The 18288-nt window shown below is 39.5% G+C and overlaps 1 protein-coding gene across 5 annotated transcripts in view; it reads right to left on the bottom strand.

Moving 5' to 3' along the window:
- stxbp5l (syntaxin binding protein 5L) overlaps positions 1 to 18288 on the bottom strand; it is a 523376-nt gene that overhangs the window by 149244 nt on the left and 355844 nt on the right. For all 5 annotated transcript variants that reach the window (XM_048540360.2, XM_048540359.2, XM_059650278.1 and 2 more), the window contains exons 17-18: positions 14331 to 14456; positions 3703 to 3854 (exon numbers count right to left, since the gene is read on the bottom strand). In XM_048540360.2, the coding sequence (XP_048396317.1) occupies positions 3703 to 3854; positions 14331 to 14456 (278 nt within the window). The remainder of the gene's footprint in view (positions 1 to 3702; positions 3855 to 14330; positions 14457 to 18288) is intronic.

Consider the following 18288-nt stretch of genomic DNA (forward strand, 5'->3'; position numbering starts at 1 on the left):
GGCTTTAGCCCTCTGTGCTTAGCATTGGCAAGACAATGAGGACAAGGTAACTCAACCTCACTGAAGGAGAGGAAGGAAACCAAAAATGTTCAGACAGCACACATGGCACTGTTATCTCTTCATTGTGCATACTAACATACATAAATTGTAAAATCATCACATCTGGTCGATTGTCATTTTAGAAGCGGGACCAATTTAAATGATTGGTCTGTCAGAGTTAAGCAGCCTCTTCAGAGATCCCAAGGAAAATAGGAGTTATATTTGTTAGGCATTGTTTGTCGCCGAGATACATCCTGGATAGAAACAGATTTCAGACATCCTTAAGCCCTTACATTTATGATTGCAATCAAGACATCTCATTTTGGTGGGGAGATCACTGAATGCAAAGTTAATGGCAACACTTTGTAATAGATCCCTGCCTCCACTCATGTTCCATACTGACTGTCACTTTGTTTGTATGACTATGTGATCATTTGTGAGTGTCCACTCTCTGGAGACAAAGATTCATTCTACCTATGAATCTTACAAGGGAATGCATACTCAGAATGTTTGATGTCCAATACTCCATTAGCATCCAAACTCTGCCTATGATGCTATCCTCCCTGCAGAAGAGAAAGCTAAACTTATTCTGGCCATTGAGAGTGTGTTGGCAACCATTTTCCATCATTATTGCACAGTTGAGATTTATGTGATATGGTACACTATCTGGGTTGCACTCAAGTAAGAGTCTCAGGCTCTGTCTTAAAGTCAAGACACCCCCCTGACTCTTCATGTATCCTCCTGTTTGGATGATCCTGTCAACCCCTTCAGCTTTGAGTCTTTTCATGTTTCAATCCAACCCTTTTTACTTAATTATCAGTGCTTGATGAATAGTTGCCCCTCAGCCCCTGGCTTACCGTATTACCATGTCAACTATTGCTATCCACTGATAGCAATTGAAGCCAGGGTGGTGGTCACTTGTGAAAAATCCTTAACAGTATCCCAATGCTCTCCAATGCCATATCGATGCCACCGTTACACTTGGAATTGTCCTCCTTCACGATTATCCTCCCGTCTACATCCTAGCATAATATCTCCAATTCCCACACTTGAGGTGTGAATCCAGACCTACAGCAAATTCTTAACTACCGTCTGGGCAATTAACAACCCTCTGGGATGGACACTCATTCCATGAATGAATTTAAAAAATAGTGACATGAGCCAATGTTTCATCATGATAGTTAATAGGTGAGTGCTGATGGTGTGAATTCAATAGTGTCTGAGCTAAGCGGTGTTGTTAAGGATGGACTCATTAATTTTGATTGTTCAAGTGATGTAATTAAACTTGTTGTGATATTACATCCAGGAATCTGGGGCTCAATTGCTGGAACTGACCCATAGGGCTACTTATTCCTGGTGCCTTATAAATGTTTCTGGAGGCCTTCTGGCTCACTGTAGATCCACGACAACGTTCTCCCTTTCCAGCTTCTTCAGCAATGTCTCCACTGAAGTGTTAAAACCCTTTGAGCTTGCTTTCTGCCTGTTTTGCTATTCTGCTATGTTTTTCAGACCAGAATTATTTCTGAAAGACAGTCACCACCTACTCCAGCCACAATGCACCATCTCTTTAACAGATGCATGCTACCTTTAAGTTAGCTACTCATAATATTACCCCCTTCTACGTGTCGAGTCAGAACACATCATGGGTGGTCCTTGCTGACCTTTGGAAAGACCATGTAGCAAAAATGTAAGTGAGCAGCCAGCACTGCAATCAACACATTTGATTTAATGACACAATGAGACTCCCCAGGTCTGACTTTGATTGCTGTAAAATATAGCCCCAGAATATAAATCTATCCCCATCGCCCTGGTTAACATAATGGAATTTTGTTGAAATTACATGCAAAACAAATAAATTAAAGATAAATGGCATCATGAAAAGTTTTTGGAATTCTTGTTGGTTAACCAGTCATAACTTTCATCAGGCTACACCTGCTGACCATTTGTAATCAATATTTAAGAAATCCGATTAATGAATTTGAAACACAATGGATATGTTTGCCATGTTACCTACTTGATTTAATCTTTTCTAGCCAAATACCTCAATGGGTTTAGACTGGTCAATCAATCTTTTAAAGCTATCTAATGATTAATCTAGCTTTGTCTTGCTATTTTCTGCTTGTCTTTTGTGACTATCTCTAAAGACATACAATATCCAGAATGATTCAGTGGCTGTTCCTGATACTTAACAGACACATAGAAAAAGGTTTGACTTTTTTAGTGCCCTCCCAATTGGCTTTTGCCTTTTATTTAAACCATGCAAATATAGTAATACCTTTAACAAAGTGTTTTTGATTTTTAAATTGATTTAGAGCATCGTGAATTTTTAAACTGTCAGTGTAATTATATTTAGCATATTGCTTGTAAACAAAAGGTTGATTTTGATATACTTCTCAGCCAGATGTTTGTGTTTGGCTCTGAGGGATGGCTTACACTTGTTCCAATTTCCTATGTCTTTCTGGTACAATGAGAATTCATAAAAAGAGACGCATGTATGAAATTTAACGTAAACAAATTTGTGATGCTTTATTTAAAGGACACAATTCCTTGATAATTTCTGAATTTTTAAAAACTTAATTTCGTGTTTATGAACTTGATTTTAAAAGATTGTGATTTTTAAAAAAAATATTCAAGTGGTCTTACTTGCTTCAAACATTTATGAGTGTTTATCCCTCTCCTAACAAGGTCACATGTCTTCATTCTTCTTCAATCAGGACAGTAGGAGGTTCCAAAAAGCACTAGCTTTTATGATCAACTCGATGCAACTTCATGATTAATCAAAACCAGTAGGTTTATTATCAGCAGAAATATAGAGAGAAGTTAAATCAACACTGTAGTTAGTTATTCCGATAAAACAATGTCAGAGGAAATGGGTCCAATGCCACTTTTTCTGAGAGTTGCTATGGATCAGTTTATTTGGTGAAATAACAACACACCCATACTTGGAACTGATTCACAAACTAACCTTTTGGCTAACATAACTCAGTAAAAAATGAATAAATTTCTGTATCCAGATACAACATGTACCCAATAATCTGGTAGAATAGTATCAGGCGCATTGGAACTATGAGAATCAGACAACCCCTAAGACTTGGTTGCACAATTACCATGTTGCACAACAGCAACAATAATACTGTATTCCATTTTTACCATAAATTAGAACAACCTTTTACTTGTTAAAAACATTAAAAGATTAATTAAAAAACTTGAAACATTCTAAAACTAATTCCCGTACAGCCACAAGACAAGGTATGCATCATTAGTTATGGAGAAATTCTTAACATGTTGTAGAAGTACATCACTGATAAAAGTTCAGTTAGTTACAGAATGTTGAATAGGCAAGATAAACAACACCTGTGTAGTAAATGGCATTTAAAAATAAAAGTAAAATGGAGTATTAGCAATATTGGTATTATTAGAGAAACAATTGTGACATCAATACAACGAATATAGAAGACAGCAGTGATATATTTCGCGGGTCAATATGGTTGTGCTGCCTTCCTTCAATATATCAATTCCTTTAAACAGATGAGCAGATAACACTTTATGTACACCACATGAAACAGCAAGTAAAATAAAAATGTAAATAAGCATAACTTCATGCCATGTTCATTCACTTGCAGCAACTGATAGCTACTACAACCTAATATATTTGGATTTTACCTGCATTGAGTTGTTTGCTTTTTCGAGGTGATTTGAGATGCCGTTGAAATGGGTCATTTGTACCATAAAGTTCAATAGTTCCCATGCTGAGTAGAGTAGTCTTTTGCATAAAGTCCACAATTGCCAAACCATTACAATTTCCAAATGCAACACTGCAGAAGAGGGACAAAGAAAAATGGTAATATTTTCAGACTGCACACATAAATTAGTTTATTTAGAATGATGCATACTCTTACGCCAGAAAGATCATGAGGTCATAACAAATTAAAGAGACAATTTAAAGACATCCTCCAACCCACACCCACCCACTATCGCAAAACATTTAAGTTTAAATGATGCCAGGCCATTGATTTTGTTTTCCCTGCAAGACTAATTTCCATGTGAACTTTACAATATCAGACCTACATTTATTTTTCACACTTTAAACCCATCAGCTCTTGTTCCAATCTCACTATTAGATTGCAAGTTATTTTCTGGATTTATCATTTCCAAACCATTTATAATTTTGGAAACTTATGATTAATTCTCAGATGTCTTCATTAAAGGCTAAAGAATCCAAGTTATTCCATTCATTCCTTTTCACTTTAGAACTGAAAATTATAGCCTTGATGCTCTTTTTAGTTTTCAGCTATTGAATGATTTGTGTCTTAGCAAGATGAATGGATGCAGTATTCACAGTCGTACGACCAGAGCATTGTAAGGTTTGACCACAACTTCTCTCTGTTTTATTCATTTGTGAGGTGCGGGCATCACTGCCTGTTCAGTGTTTCTTGCCCATCCCTAGTTGCCCTTGAGAAGCTGGTTGTGAGCTGCCTTCTTGAACTGCTGCAGTCCTCCTGCTGTGGGTTCACCTACAAATGACATGAGGGAAGGAATTCCAGGATTTTGACCCGGCAACAGTGAAGTAATGGTGATATATTTCCAACTCAGGATGGTGAGTGGTTTGGAGGGGAACTTGGAGGTGGTGGTGAAGCAATTTATCTGCTGCCCTTGTCCTTCTACATGGAAGTGGTCGTGGGTTTGGAAGGTGCTGTCTGAGGATCTTTGGTGAATTTCTGCAGTGCATCTTGTAGATAGTGCATACTGCTGCTACTGAGCATTGGAGGTAGAGGGCGTGGACCCTTGTGGGTATAATGCCAATCAAGCAGGTTGCTTTGTTCTGGATGGCGTCAAACTTCTTGAGTGTTACTGGGCCTGCACTCATCCAGGCAATTGGAGAGAATTCGATGACACTCCTGACTTTGTCAGGGTTTGGGGAATCAGGAGGTGTGTTACTCACTGCAATATTTCACGCCTCTGACCTGCTTTTGTAGTCACTGTGTTTACATGGTAGGTCCAGTTGAGTTTCTGATCAATGGTGAGCCTAGGATGTTGACAGTAGAGGCTTCCATGATAGTAATACCATTGACTTCAAATCTACTGCTTTGTCTATATGGGACATATCTGCATTCTTGAGGCAGATAGCAGAAGCTAGTAAAATTTCTAGTTTCATGGGAAGTGCTAGCTCTAGAGATTCCAAGCTTTTTAGTGGGGTGGGGGGAATGATTGGGGGTAGTAAAATGGGCCATGCAACCCTGGAAACATTTCAAATGCTGCTATGTGGGCTGCTGGATTTGCAGGTAGGTGGCTAAAAGGACCTGCCTGTGTGTTCTGGGCATTTGTCCCAACTGCAATAAAGAACAGAAAGGCCCTGCAGTACTCATCGTCATACCACCTCGGCCTCAACATACTCTCAATGCCCTGTCATGCCTGCCAAATGGCCCCAATACTCTTCATGGTCTCGTGCCAAGATATGAACCTGTTCCCAAATCTACCGTCCGTTATTCCTCTTTGTGCCAAAGTAAGCACCGCAACATCTTCCATGAACACTCATGTCCCAGGCAAAGGTAGGCCCTGCAAACAAACTCCATTACCCTCCCTAACCATTTACCAATAAACATCGATTCAAAGCAATGGAACCTATAGTGATGGTTGTATATATAAATGTAAGCTTCTGAAAAAAATGTGATTCATTCATAATTTTTCACTATGTTAGAAAAAAACTATTAAATGACATTGAAAGTGTTAATCATTCAGACCCTTTAAATTTCAATACCTGAAAGGCATTTGTAACCACTTGACATTCTGTAAACAAAATTATGGGTTCAGGTGCTACAATTCTTTAGTGGTTGTCTGGGCTGACAGTGAAGAACACGTAATGAGAGTCCTCAAACCATTAGAATATTGAAGCACGTAGTTCCAGGTTTGCTGACAATTTTGGTTGTCTGATCTCTGTCAATTCACAATGATTGTTTACAGAAGTCTGTGGTTTCGAGTGCCTTGAAAGTGAAACTTTAAAGAATGATTGGCACTTCAATTGCCCTGCGGAAGAGTGAACATTTTCAAAAATATAGTGCAGGGTATAAATAAACAATAAGGGTTCAGTGCTTCTATACAGTTTATACTGAGTCAATGGACATGGAAGTCCCATACCTTGGCATAGGATTCATGGGAAAGACTTTTTGAATTCAAAAATGTTTCCTCATGCAGATGATGGTTCATGATAACTCTTGTATTCTAAGAACCATATCCCTTTAGAAAACTCGGCCAACTCCATGAACATTGAAACAGCCAGGCCAAACCTTTCTCTGTGCAGCTGACTTATGACACTAACCAGCCCATATCCTTAAATCACCATTGCAAATCCAAAAGCTTGGGAAATAAGAAGGGCACCCCAACATTGGGTCCTAGCCATGAAGTTTAATGGGCTTCTGAATCAACCCAATGTAGCAAAAATATTAACATTTGATTGGTTTTGCTAATTGTTTGCTTGGAAAGTTGGATGCCTGTAAAAACTCCTAGGTTTTTGAGCAATTTAATTCTTAGATAGTTATCCATTTTTCATCAGATTACATTTATAAATGAATATGTTTACAAAGTACAGCCTTCTTATTATTTTGTTTATACCCTTATACAATTACAGACAAAAAATGTATTTTTTATAACCTCAGTTTAAATGATTTTACTTGACAAAATGCCCCATACAAGATAAGCTGCTAATACTGAGACATGTTGAAATCAAGTCAGTTGTAATTTAGTTTTACGGTTAATTTGATGGAAGAATTGATTCCATCCTAGTTATAAGGATGACATTACTGAACGGAAGGGCAAAATGAGGTACCTCACCTGTGCATATTATGAACATTGCTCCTCTTGTATTATTTATACATTTGCAAAGTTTATGGGTGACACAAAAATTAGTGATATAGTAAATAGTAAGATAGTGGCAGATTTCAGGAAGGCATAGGCAAACTATTAAAGTGGTGGCAGGCAAGTCAATAATGCAGTTCGGAAAGCACATCAGACACTTGGTTCCTAAATATGATCATCAAATACAAAAGCAAGGAAGTCATGCTAAACCTTTAGAAATCATGTGTTGGGTGTCATCTAGAGTGCAATCTACAATTCTGGGTATGACACTTAAGGACTAGTCAAGGCCATGCAGAAGACACGGAGGAGTTTCCCAGGAAGTTACCATAATTGAGAGACTCTCCTGTTAATGCAAAGAGATTAGAATGTCTACAGTCACGCCTCTTTATAACAGGAGGGTTATGGGGAATCATGATAAAAACATTCAAAATCATGAATAACTTTGAAAGAATAAATAAGAAAAAATTGCTTCCAGTTGCAGAACAGTCAGTAACCAAAGGTTATAGATTTATGATAATTGACAGAAGAACCAAAAGTGACATGAGGAAACGAGCAGTGATTTATCATAATTTGGAATGCATGCCTCAATGTATTAGAAGCAGATTCAATAACACACTACAAAATGGAATCAGATAACCACTTGAAGTGGGCAAATTTGCAAGTTTTTGAGGTAGCAGTAGGACAGTAGGGCCAACAAAGAGCTGGCTCAGACATGAATGGTCTCCTTCTGTGCTGTATCATTACAAGATTTCCATCAAAACTTCTCGAAGTCATAGTAATAGAGTCCCTATTGGAATTTCAGGTGACTATCTCATCCACTAGTTTAAAGAATAACAGATTATACAGTCACTTCGGGAAAAATCGAAGATCAGTTTATAAACACTGAGGGAAAGTGGCGTTATCCTGAATACTCAGATAACTGCTGCAGCCCCACTGGCCAACAAAAGCATTCCATTTGCTACTCATCGGCCTTTCCTTTTAAATTTGTTCAAGTGATGTGGATATTGCTGGCTAGGCCAGAATTTATTGTCCATTCCAAATTGTCCTTTAGCGGGTGGTAGTGAGCCATCATATTGAATCATTGTGATCCATGGGGGTTAGGTATATCAGAGCACAGTTAAGAAAGGAGTACCAGAATTTTGAATTCGCGACTGTGAAGGAACTGCATTGTAGTTCCAGGTTAGGATTTTGAGTGGCTAGACAGGAATTAGCAGGTGGTTTTCCCATGTACCTGTTGTCCTTGACTTCCAGCTCTTGACGTCTTGGATTTGGAAGATGCTGTTGACAGAGCTTTGACGAATTGCAAAAGGTGCAGACACAATATCATTACTGTACACGGAAGGGGTCAGTGTTAAAGGTGGTGGATGGAAAGACAATCATCTTTATCTTGGATGGTGTCAAGTTTCTTGAGTGCTTTGAAACTTCGCTTATCCTGCTAAGTGGAGAATATTCATCATAATGCTTACTTCAGTCCTGTAGATGGTGGTCAGGCTTTGTGGATTTAGGAGGTGAGTTATTTGTTGTAGATTTCCTTCCTTGAGCTTACTGTTGTAGCCACAAAATTTATATGGCTGTGGCAGTTTAATTGTTCAATAGCAATTCCCTAAATGTTGACAGTGAGGGATTCAGTGATGGTAATACCATTGAATGTCAAAGGAAGTTGGTTAGGTTCTCTCTTCTTGGAGATGGTCATTGCCTGACACTTTCTTGGTGCCAATACTACTTTTAATGATTTTAACGAGCCACTGGCTGCTTACAAATGGATCATCTTGTGTGATCTCCCTCCTTAAAAAAATGACATGGAAGCAAACAGCAAAATGCGAATGCTAGGCCTGTCAATCAGAAGTATAAGTTTGAAACTTGGGTAATAACTATATGCAGAGGTATTCGTTTACGAGAGTATAGAAAATTGATATTTAATAAGTGCAGTTCTTTAGAGACTGGGGACGCTCGCCTCTGGGAGTCTTGTTTAAGGAAAGTGGCTTAGGTTTGAACAACCAAAATTATTTGTATGGACAACCTGCTGGCTTCACAAATGAGTGTTTAACAATGATATGTACTTTTGTAGTCATTTAAGTGCAGTTATGAAGGAACACGGTTTTCAATAGTTCAGAGGGCTCAGAAGATAAGTCTTGAAGCCAAAAAAAATTCTATATTACCTTGCTAAACTAATTACTTAGCATAGTTATTTTAAAAAATCTGTTCTTTAAATCTTTAAAACAGTAGAAAGTGGTTTGTGTTTATTCAAAAGTATAATTGAGAACTAGGGAAGCAGGTTAACTTAATAACACAATTCATTTTACGTGCATTTCATGGAATGTAGTAAAGTGAAATTGGGCAACAAAGTGACACTTCTATTGATCTTCCATAATGAAGAAATGAAAATGTTCAACATACTAAGCAACACATATAACACTTGTTGATGCAGCCAAGCCTGCAGTGTTAACCTGGGATGTGCACGAGACAGAAAATTAAGAATTGGTGTCCTTGATTGCTGTTGGCAAGCTGAGCCTCTGTTTGCATTTTGATATACAGGACAAAGCTCTGTACCACATGTCCTGCTGGGCCAAAGTCTTTAGAGCAGAGGTCCTGTCTTATCAGTAAGCAAGCAAACAAAGCTTCTTGATACAGTTGGAGCCACGGCAGGTGGGTCTTAGGCATTTGATTCTCTTAGAATTTCTTTGCTCATGTTCTTCTACTTTAACAATGAAATAATATATTTTGGGTATATCCAAATCAAATCTAAATTGACGTTACCTTCACTTTGCGTATTCACTGGATTATGCAGCTTTTACCTAGATGCCAGGTGGCTTTCTGAGCTCCTGTGAAAGTTGGTAGAGGAAGAGTTCCACTTTTCCACCTGCTCCTATCCTGCTGTAGCCCTGTAAATGATTTACTCACAGTCCAATTTCTAGTGACTTAATGGGAAAAAAATGGTGTTTTCTTCATGTTGTTGGGATATTTAAATCTAAACTTACAGCAATGAGTTAATAAAAGTTTTCTCCTTAAAATAAGCTCACAAAATCACACTAAAAATATTCATTTAAAAATTAAAACAAGTTTGATTAAAACATGACATGAAAATATTACTTCAAATATTTTATATTGTTCAGAATATACAGCACAGAAACAGGCCATTTGGCTCAACCAGCTCATGCTGGCATTTACGTTCTAGTTGACATTTCTCCCATCTTTTCTCTTCCAAATAAGTCAATATAACCTTTATTCCCTGCTCTCCCACATGCTTATCTTGCCTCCCCTTAAACACATCTAGACAGATTGTCCAACGTTTGGCCTGGAGGACACAATCTGTTTCTTTTTATCCGATTTGGCAACTTTTCATAAATCTGTGCTGACTGGTATGAAAAATGAAGCTCAAGTAAATTTTAAAATTTTATTCTTTGAATGTAACTGCTGAGTTTATGATTCTATAAACTTCAAAACTATTAATTTCAGTATCAATATATACCTGATATCTATCCTGAATAGTGGCCAGCCACAGTACTTATCAAAACAAAGATGCCAGATCCCTTGATTATAGAAAAAGGAAAATTGACATGGAATGTCAATTCTTCAAAGGCTATTGAACTGATCATTTTTCTGTTCAATTGCTTCGATATTTATTTGGTTATTGAGCAAAACAGAAACATATTGTGTCTGATGCAAGAAGAAGGCAACTGTTTTCAAGCGATGTTATTCCACGAGAGCCTAAAGGGTCACTTGAGAATCAATTGAGTGAACTCACTGGAGCAAAATATTAACATGTAGGAATTTTTCTTCAAAGCTGCAAGCTAGAATTTTGAGGTAACAATCAAGATTTTTTTTTTAAATACATAAAACAATAGCCAAGAGAAGGAAACAGTTGTCAAATAAACAATTTCTGAAACATTTGTTCTGATAAAAAGTCAATGGTAGAGAGACCAACTTTTTACATCAGATCATAGCTAGAAGAGTGGGCAATCAGCATCCCCACAATTGTATATGTCTAAAATTCAAAATTCTTCGATCAAAAGACTGAATGCCTGTCAGTTTTACAGCTTAGAGCTCAATGAAGGAAAAAACATGAATGATACAGTTCAACTGGCAAACTTCATATGAGAAAATGTTCAAAATCATTAAAGAACTGCATGAACTGCGACCAATGAAAGGCATAACAAAAAAACAAGACATTTTCAATGAATAAACTGAGTCTTGGTGAAATTCAGTCTTCCTGAGGACAACATTTGTGGGTCAGCAACTGTTGGAGCTTTTGCAATGGGAGGCAAGCACAATGAATTTGCCGGTCCAAAACTTAAATCAATGGCTTGAAAATTGCCACACATCACTGCATCATACTCCTAGAACAGCAGTGAGCAAAGGGCTTGAAATGAAACATTGGATGGAACAGGCCTTTTCTACACGCAATTTCATAAGGTTCAAAAGGCTCAAACAAAACAGTTCCAGTCCATTCTTACAGATATTGGATTAGACACAATGATATAATTTCCTTCAATCATGTTTGGTGACTGAGTCAAGTGGTGATACCAGGCAGATACTGGGCATTGAATTAAGAAATAAAAATGTTTATGACAAACAAAAGAAAAGATGTAAACTTCATGGATTATGATGAATAGTTAAATTACTTGGCATTCCGAGTTAATATCACCAATTATCTTGTGGACTTAAATGTGAAACAACAGGAAAATATCAAATCATTAACAAACTGAATGAGCATGTCCAAATGTTCAATCAGAAGTAAGAATTGTTTTAGAAAGCTGTCAATTTCATAAAATCAGCAACAATTCATGCTAAACCAAGAAAGGTATTCTGCTGTGATTGACAGCCTGAGAGATGAACTCAAAAATTTGTGGATTTCAGGGAACACTGTGATGACCTGAAGCCATTTGCAATGATGCCACTGATGCTCATGACATATTACCAGTGGAACTTATTGAGATCCAAAAGGACAGTGATATGAAGGCACCTTTTGTAGAGAATAACCTTCTGACCTTTTATAGTCAACATATTCTTTCAGAATCTTATGCAAATTTATCAAAACATACCTTTCAATTCGTAGCAATGTTTGGCAGCACAAAATGCTGCGAGCAGCCTTTTTCAAGAATTAAAAACTTCATAACAAAATCAAGATCACCTGTGACAGATAGACATCTACTGGAACACTCTGCGTCACCACATAAAGTGTGTGAACAGGATTATTTGCGTAAGCAAAACGATGTCAGATATCTCACTAGATAAGTGCTCACTACAGTGACAAGAAAGCAAATTAATACATTAGCCTCTTTTGAAGATTGTTCATAAAAATGCATATGTTTCACTGTTCGATAAATAGCAAGATACACTACAACGCCTTATTCTTACATAATTTGCTCACTAAGCCAATGAATATGAAAACAATTGAAGGTCTGGACAGCTCTCATTTAGATTAGGCAATCCAACCATCCATTGTTAGGGAGTTTCACCTTCTCACTACTCTTTGGGTAAAGACGTTTTTTATAATTGCCTGTTGGATTTCTCGGTGGCTGCCTTATATTGATGGCCTGTAGTTACTCCTGACCTCACAAGTGAGAACATCCTCTGTGGATACAGTGTATCAAAACCATTCAGAATGTTAAACACAGCCATTGGATCAGTGCACAGCCTTTATTTCGTGGGATAGACCAACTTATTGATCAATTCCACAAAAGTACACCCTCACATTTCTGTTATTCCCCTTATAAATGCACACTGCACTTTTTCCAGAGTTTACGTTGCCTTTTCATAATATAGCAACTGAACCAGAACAAAGTAAACTTGCATTTACATGGGAGACAGCAAGAACGGCAGATGCTGGAGTCAGATACAACACAAAATGGAGCCGGAGGAACACAGTGGGCCATGCAGCATTAGAGGAGTACGAAGGTTGACGTTTCGGGTCGGGACCCTTCTTCAGAAATGGGGAACTGGAAGGGTGCTGGGAAATAAATAGAGAGAGGAGGGGTTGGGCTGGGGAAGGTAGGTGGAATGGTGATAGGTGAGGCAGGTACTCTCTACCTGCAGGGAGTGGTGGGGATTGGTCAATGGGATGGGAGGGGCTGATAGGTGGGAGAGGAAATGGACAGGTTGTGTCAGGTCAAGGAGTTGGGGGTGAGAGGAAGGCTTGGACATGGGATGAGACCAGGAATGGGGAGATTGTAAAACAGGTGAATTCTATGTTTAGGCCATCAGGCTGTAAGCTCCGGAGGCAGACTATGAGGTGTCGCTCCTCCAGTTTGTGGGTGATGTCATTGTGATGCTGGAGGAGGCTCAGGATGGATATGTCACCCAGGGAGTGGAGGGTTGGGTGGGGGGTGAGTTAAAATGGTTGGTATCCAGAAGGTGCCTTTCCCAACTTCAGTCAGGCCTAAAATACTTGACACTTTTTTAAAAATTTGTGAAATTGATAAAACACAGCAGTCAAAACAGCCAAATTCCACACATCAACACTCAGGTAGTAATCAGATAATGTGGTTTTCAATGATAATGGTTGTGGGATAAACATCGGCAGGGACGATATGGAAAATACTCCTGTCCTTCTTTGAAAGAACACATGGTGTTTATAATATCCACTTGAGAGCAGACAGAGCTTAATATCTCATCGATCACCTTCCACAATGCAACTCTTCCTCAGCATAGCACATTAGTATCAGACTTGATTATATGTTCAAGTCTCTGGAGAAATTTCAAAGAACTCAGTGGCTTCAAGTTCCCATGAAGTTATTCAAAAATAGAGATTGTAAAAGAAATTGCAACTTCAGTACAAAGCCCAGAAAATTACGTTATGTATTCATTTATAATTTTGTGCAAATTCTGATTTCAATAAGGCAATGGTTAATATATATACAATATTTCCAGCACACAAAATACAGCGAGATAGAAACTTTTGGTTTGAAAGGCTTGAGTGTAATTGTATAATTCTTCTGAATGAATACAATTAGTGCCCTATCATGTCAAAGCTTATGTGAATTCATGTTATGCATAATTTATTATATAAATGAAGTTGTAATACACTAAAGTAAACACCTGAAATGTAGAGACCAAGTCGTAAACAAATCTGGATTTACTAAATATTGTACATGATGAGATATGTTAGTGTTGATTTAAATGCATTTTCTTAAATATCACCCACTAGACAAACATTAACCTAACTTGTGAGCCTCTAATACTGATGATGACAGAAGTCTCATTGAAATATACATTTGTTCATATGCTCTTGATATTACTTGTATAATTGTAAAACATGGGCAAGAAAGAACAGAATAAACAAAATACTAGCAATCTTAATGCAATCAATTGAATTTCTCCTTTTTTACCATTGTGCATGAACTATTTGATAACTACTTGTTTGAACACTTGGCTAAAGATCTGGATTCCTGCTGGTGAATGGTTATACTTGTTCAAAGGAAGAAATCTGTGTTACTTACAGGCCATAGGCAGAGCTTACTGCTAGGCTAGTGATTTGTTGAGGTGGTTCTCCATCGATCCAGACCATCTGAATGACAAGATCAGCTTGGTACCCTGGAGCCATTTTTATAGGTCGGGTTTTGACTCTTCAATGAAAAATCAAGATTATAGGATCAGAATTTTGGATAAAATAAATTCAAATTAGGGTTGTTTTTGAAATTGTATTTGGTATATCTACAAAATTTTAAAGTATACTCATATTACTGCTTTATTTCATTTACCAATATTGCATGAATGAAAAACTCTCATGTGTAATGCATAGAATTTTCATCAATTATTTTCTTTCTGCCTTTATTTTTTCAACACCCTTGCCAATTTTCCTGCTTTTAGATGAGAAATTGGGATAATCCTAGCATCTATCATAGCTCTAGAGATCAGATTTTTGCTGACAAAATAATGGTGCATATACGCACTACTCTAAGTTGAACAACCTGCATTATAAATTAACTGTCTTACAAAAGGTAGCTTGGCCACAACTTCCTAGTTATTGCTATATTTGTACAGGAAACTCACAGCAGAGATTTAGGAACATAATAGGTATGCTGAGAGATATATCTGGGGCAGATGGGATTTGAACCCAGACCACTGCACTTCAAGACCATCTAAGGATTTGAACCCATTTCTCTTCAGTGTCAACCTAGATCTTCAGGTTTCCAGTCTGGTGACACTACTACTGCACCACCATCTCCACGTTGCTGAATTAGACCCTGGAAGAACATTATCTCCTCAGCCTTTCAAACTGGATTTTTAATTGACCTTTTTGGACTTGCTTTGATATACCTCCAAGCTCATCATATCCTGAGTTGACACTTGAACCCTGGGCCTTCCACAACATTGGTACCATTTTACTAAAGATTCTTGTTAGCACAATGCCACTTTACCACTCATGGTCAAAAAATAAAACAAATTAAACTGCTGAATCGCATTGCTGCATTTAGGAAATTCTTTTGAGTTATTTAAAACAAAAATATATTTTTCTTACTTCTAATTTATGGCTTTTTCTCCAGTAATCCAATTCTTCTTTCCCTCTATTTTTCTTTCTGTACTTGTTTGGCTGTAACTACACATTCCAATTCACATCCCTCCTGTTATTCTTAAATATTCTAACAGTTTTGCCTTTATACAACATCTTTTATATTGTAAAACATATCACAATGCTTCAGAGGTAGGCTATAAAACAAAATTTGAGCATATAATCATAGCATATAATATAAGCTTAGGCAAAATGATAGGTTTAAGTATCATCTTATAGGAATAAAGAGAGATATAAGGACAGTGGAAACAGAGGTGAGTCTTTCAGGTTCATGCCATTGATTCCATTTTGCCCAGTCAGGGCCAGTAAAATCCAATCTGAGGACACAAACAGAGTGATTCAGCCTCAGATAGATGCCAGGGAGAGGAATAAAGGCAATGATTGTGGAACAGAGTTTATACCAGGGTCCAAAGATAAGGAGAAGTATCTTCCCAGACCCTGAATGATGTGTACAATGGTCAGTCAGCTGGGAAAGTACAATGATATCCAAAGAAGTGAGATTTTTGATGTGAACAGCCAATGAACTGATTCTACAACCAAATTTTGAACAGCAACATGAAAATTTCACTAGTAAATGGTGAGAAGCTTACTTGCATTTATTTGCTTATTATTAGTACCTAATCTTGTCTCAGATGGCAAACTAGACAGCAACAACCTTGTCATGAATGTCTGAGTAAGTACCTGGTGACTTTAGCTTGCTATTTGCTCCTCCAAGCTTTTATCTTGGACAACGGGCAACAACATCTCAGGTTATGCTCCAAAAGCAGCAACTGCCTGCCTCCCATGATCACATATTGTCAGATACATACCAGCATCTTTTCATCCTCATGATATGTCTCCAGCCTACTTCTAATCCAATTCCCCTCTTCAAAGCTGCGCTTTGGAGTGCCCGAGCACCTTTCATTGTATTGTGGCATGCAGAGAAAAGCACAAGCTTCATGGATTTGACCAGGAAAATTTTGGGTCTCCACGCTTGCTCTCTTAGCATCTATGGGGACGAGCTGGGCTAGGACCACAACTCCCCCCTGACAGTGGTCGAGAACGCCCTTGACCGCGTCTCCTGCATTTCCCGCTACATATCCCTCACACCCCGCCCCCGCAATAACCGCCCTAAGAGGATCCCCCTCGTCCTCACATACCACCCCCACCAACCTCCGGATACAACGCATCATCCTAATACACTTCCGCCATCTACAATCCGACCCCACCACCCAAGGCGTTTTTCCATCCCCAACCTTGTCTGCCTTCCGGAGAGACCACTCTCTCTGTGACTCCCTTGTCCACTCCACACTCCCCTCCAACCCCAACACAACCGGCACCTTCCCCTGCAACCGCAGGAAGTGCTACACTTGCCCCCACACCACCTCCCTCACCCCCATCCCAGGCCCCAAGATGACTTTCCATATTAAGCAGATGTTCACCTGCACATCTGCCAATGTGGTATACTGCATCCACTGTACACTGTACATTGGGGAAACCAAGCAGAGGCTTGCGGACCGCTTTGCAGAACACCTCCACTCGGTTCACAGTAAACAACTGCACCTCCCAGTCGCAAACCATTTTAACTCCCCCCTTCCATTCCTTAGACGACATGTCTATCATGGGCCTCCTGCAGTGCCACAAGGATGCCATCCAAAGGTTGCAGGAACAGCAACTCATATTCCGCTTGGGAACCCTGCAGCCCAATGGTATCAATGTGGACTTCGCAAGCTTCAAAATCTCCCCCTCCCTCTCCCCCACTGCATCCCAAAACCAGCCCAGCTCATCCCTTCCCCCCACTGAATCCCTAAACCAACTCAGCCTGTCCCCGCCTCCCTAACCTGTTCTTCCTCTCACCTATCCCCTCCTGCCACCTCAAGCCGCACCTCCATTTCCTACCTAGTAACCTCATCCCGCCCCCTTGACCTGTCCATCCTCCCTGGACTGACCTATCCCCTCCCTACCTCTCCACCTACCTTCTTTTCTCTCCATCTTCGGTCCGCCTCCCCCTCTCTCCCTATTCATTCCAGAACCCTCACCCCATCCCCCTCTCTGATGAAGGGTCTAGGCCCGAAACATCAGCTTTTGTGTTCCTAAGATGCGGCTTGGCCTGCTGTGTTCATCCAGCTCCACACTTTGTTTTCATATAAGTGATAATGGGAACTGCAGATGCTGGAGAATCCAAGATAATAAAATGTGAGGCTGGATGAACACAGCAAGCCCAACAGCATCTCAGGAGCATAAAAGCTGACGTTTTGGGCCTAGACCCTTCATCAGAGAGGGGGATGAGGTGAGGGTTCTGGAATAAATAGGGAGAGAGGGGGAGGCGGACCGAAGATGGAGAGAAAAGAAGATAGGTGGAGAGGAGAGTATAGGTGGGGAGGTAGGGAGGGGATAGGTCAGTCCAGGGAAGATGGACAGGTCAAGGAGGTGGGATGAGGTTGGTAGGTAGGAGATGGAGGTGCGGATTGGGGTGGGAGGAAGGGATGGGTGAGAGGAAGAACAGGTTAGGGAGGCAGAGACAGGTTAGACTGGTTTTGGGATGCAGTGGGTGGAGGGGAACAGCTGGGCTGGTTGTGTGGTGCAGTGGGGTGAGGGGACGAACTAGGCTGGTTTTGGGATGCGGTGGGGGAAGGGGAGATTTTGAAACTGGTGAAGTCCACATTGATACCATTGGGCTGCAGGGTTCCCAAGCGGAATATGAGTTGCTGTTCCTGCAGCCTTCGGGTGGTATCATTGTGGCACTGCAGGAGGCCCATGATGGACATGTCATCTAAAGAATGGGAGGGGGAGTTAAAATGGTTTCTAAAGAATCGGAGGCGGAGTGGAAATGGTTTGACTGCTTTGCAGAACACCTCCGCTCGGTTCGCAATAAACAACTGCACCTCCCAGTCGCAAACCATTTC

The sequence above is a fragment of the Stegostoma tigrinum genome, chromosome 12 (genome assembly GCF_030684315.1).
Source record: "Stegostoma tigrinum isolate sSteTig4 chromosome 12, sSteTig4.hap1, whole genome shotgun sequence".
NCBI lineage: Eukaryota > Metazoa > Chordata > Chondrichthyes > Orectolobiformes > Stegostomatidae > Stegostoma > Stegostoma tigrinum.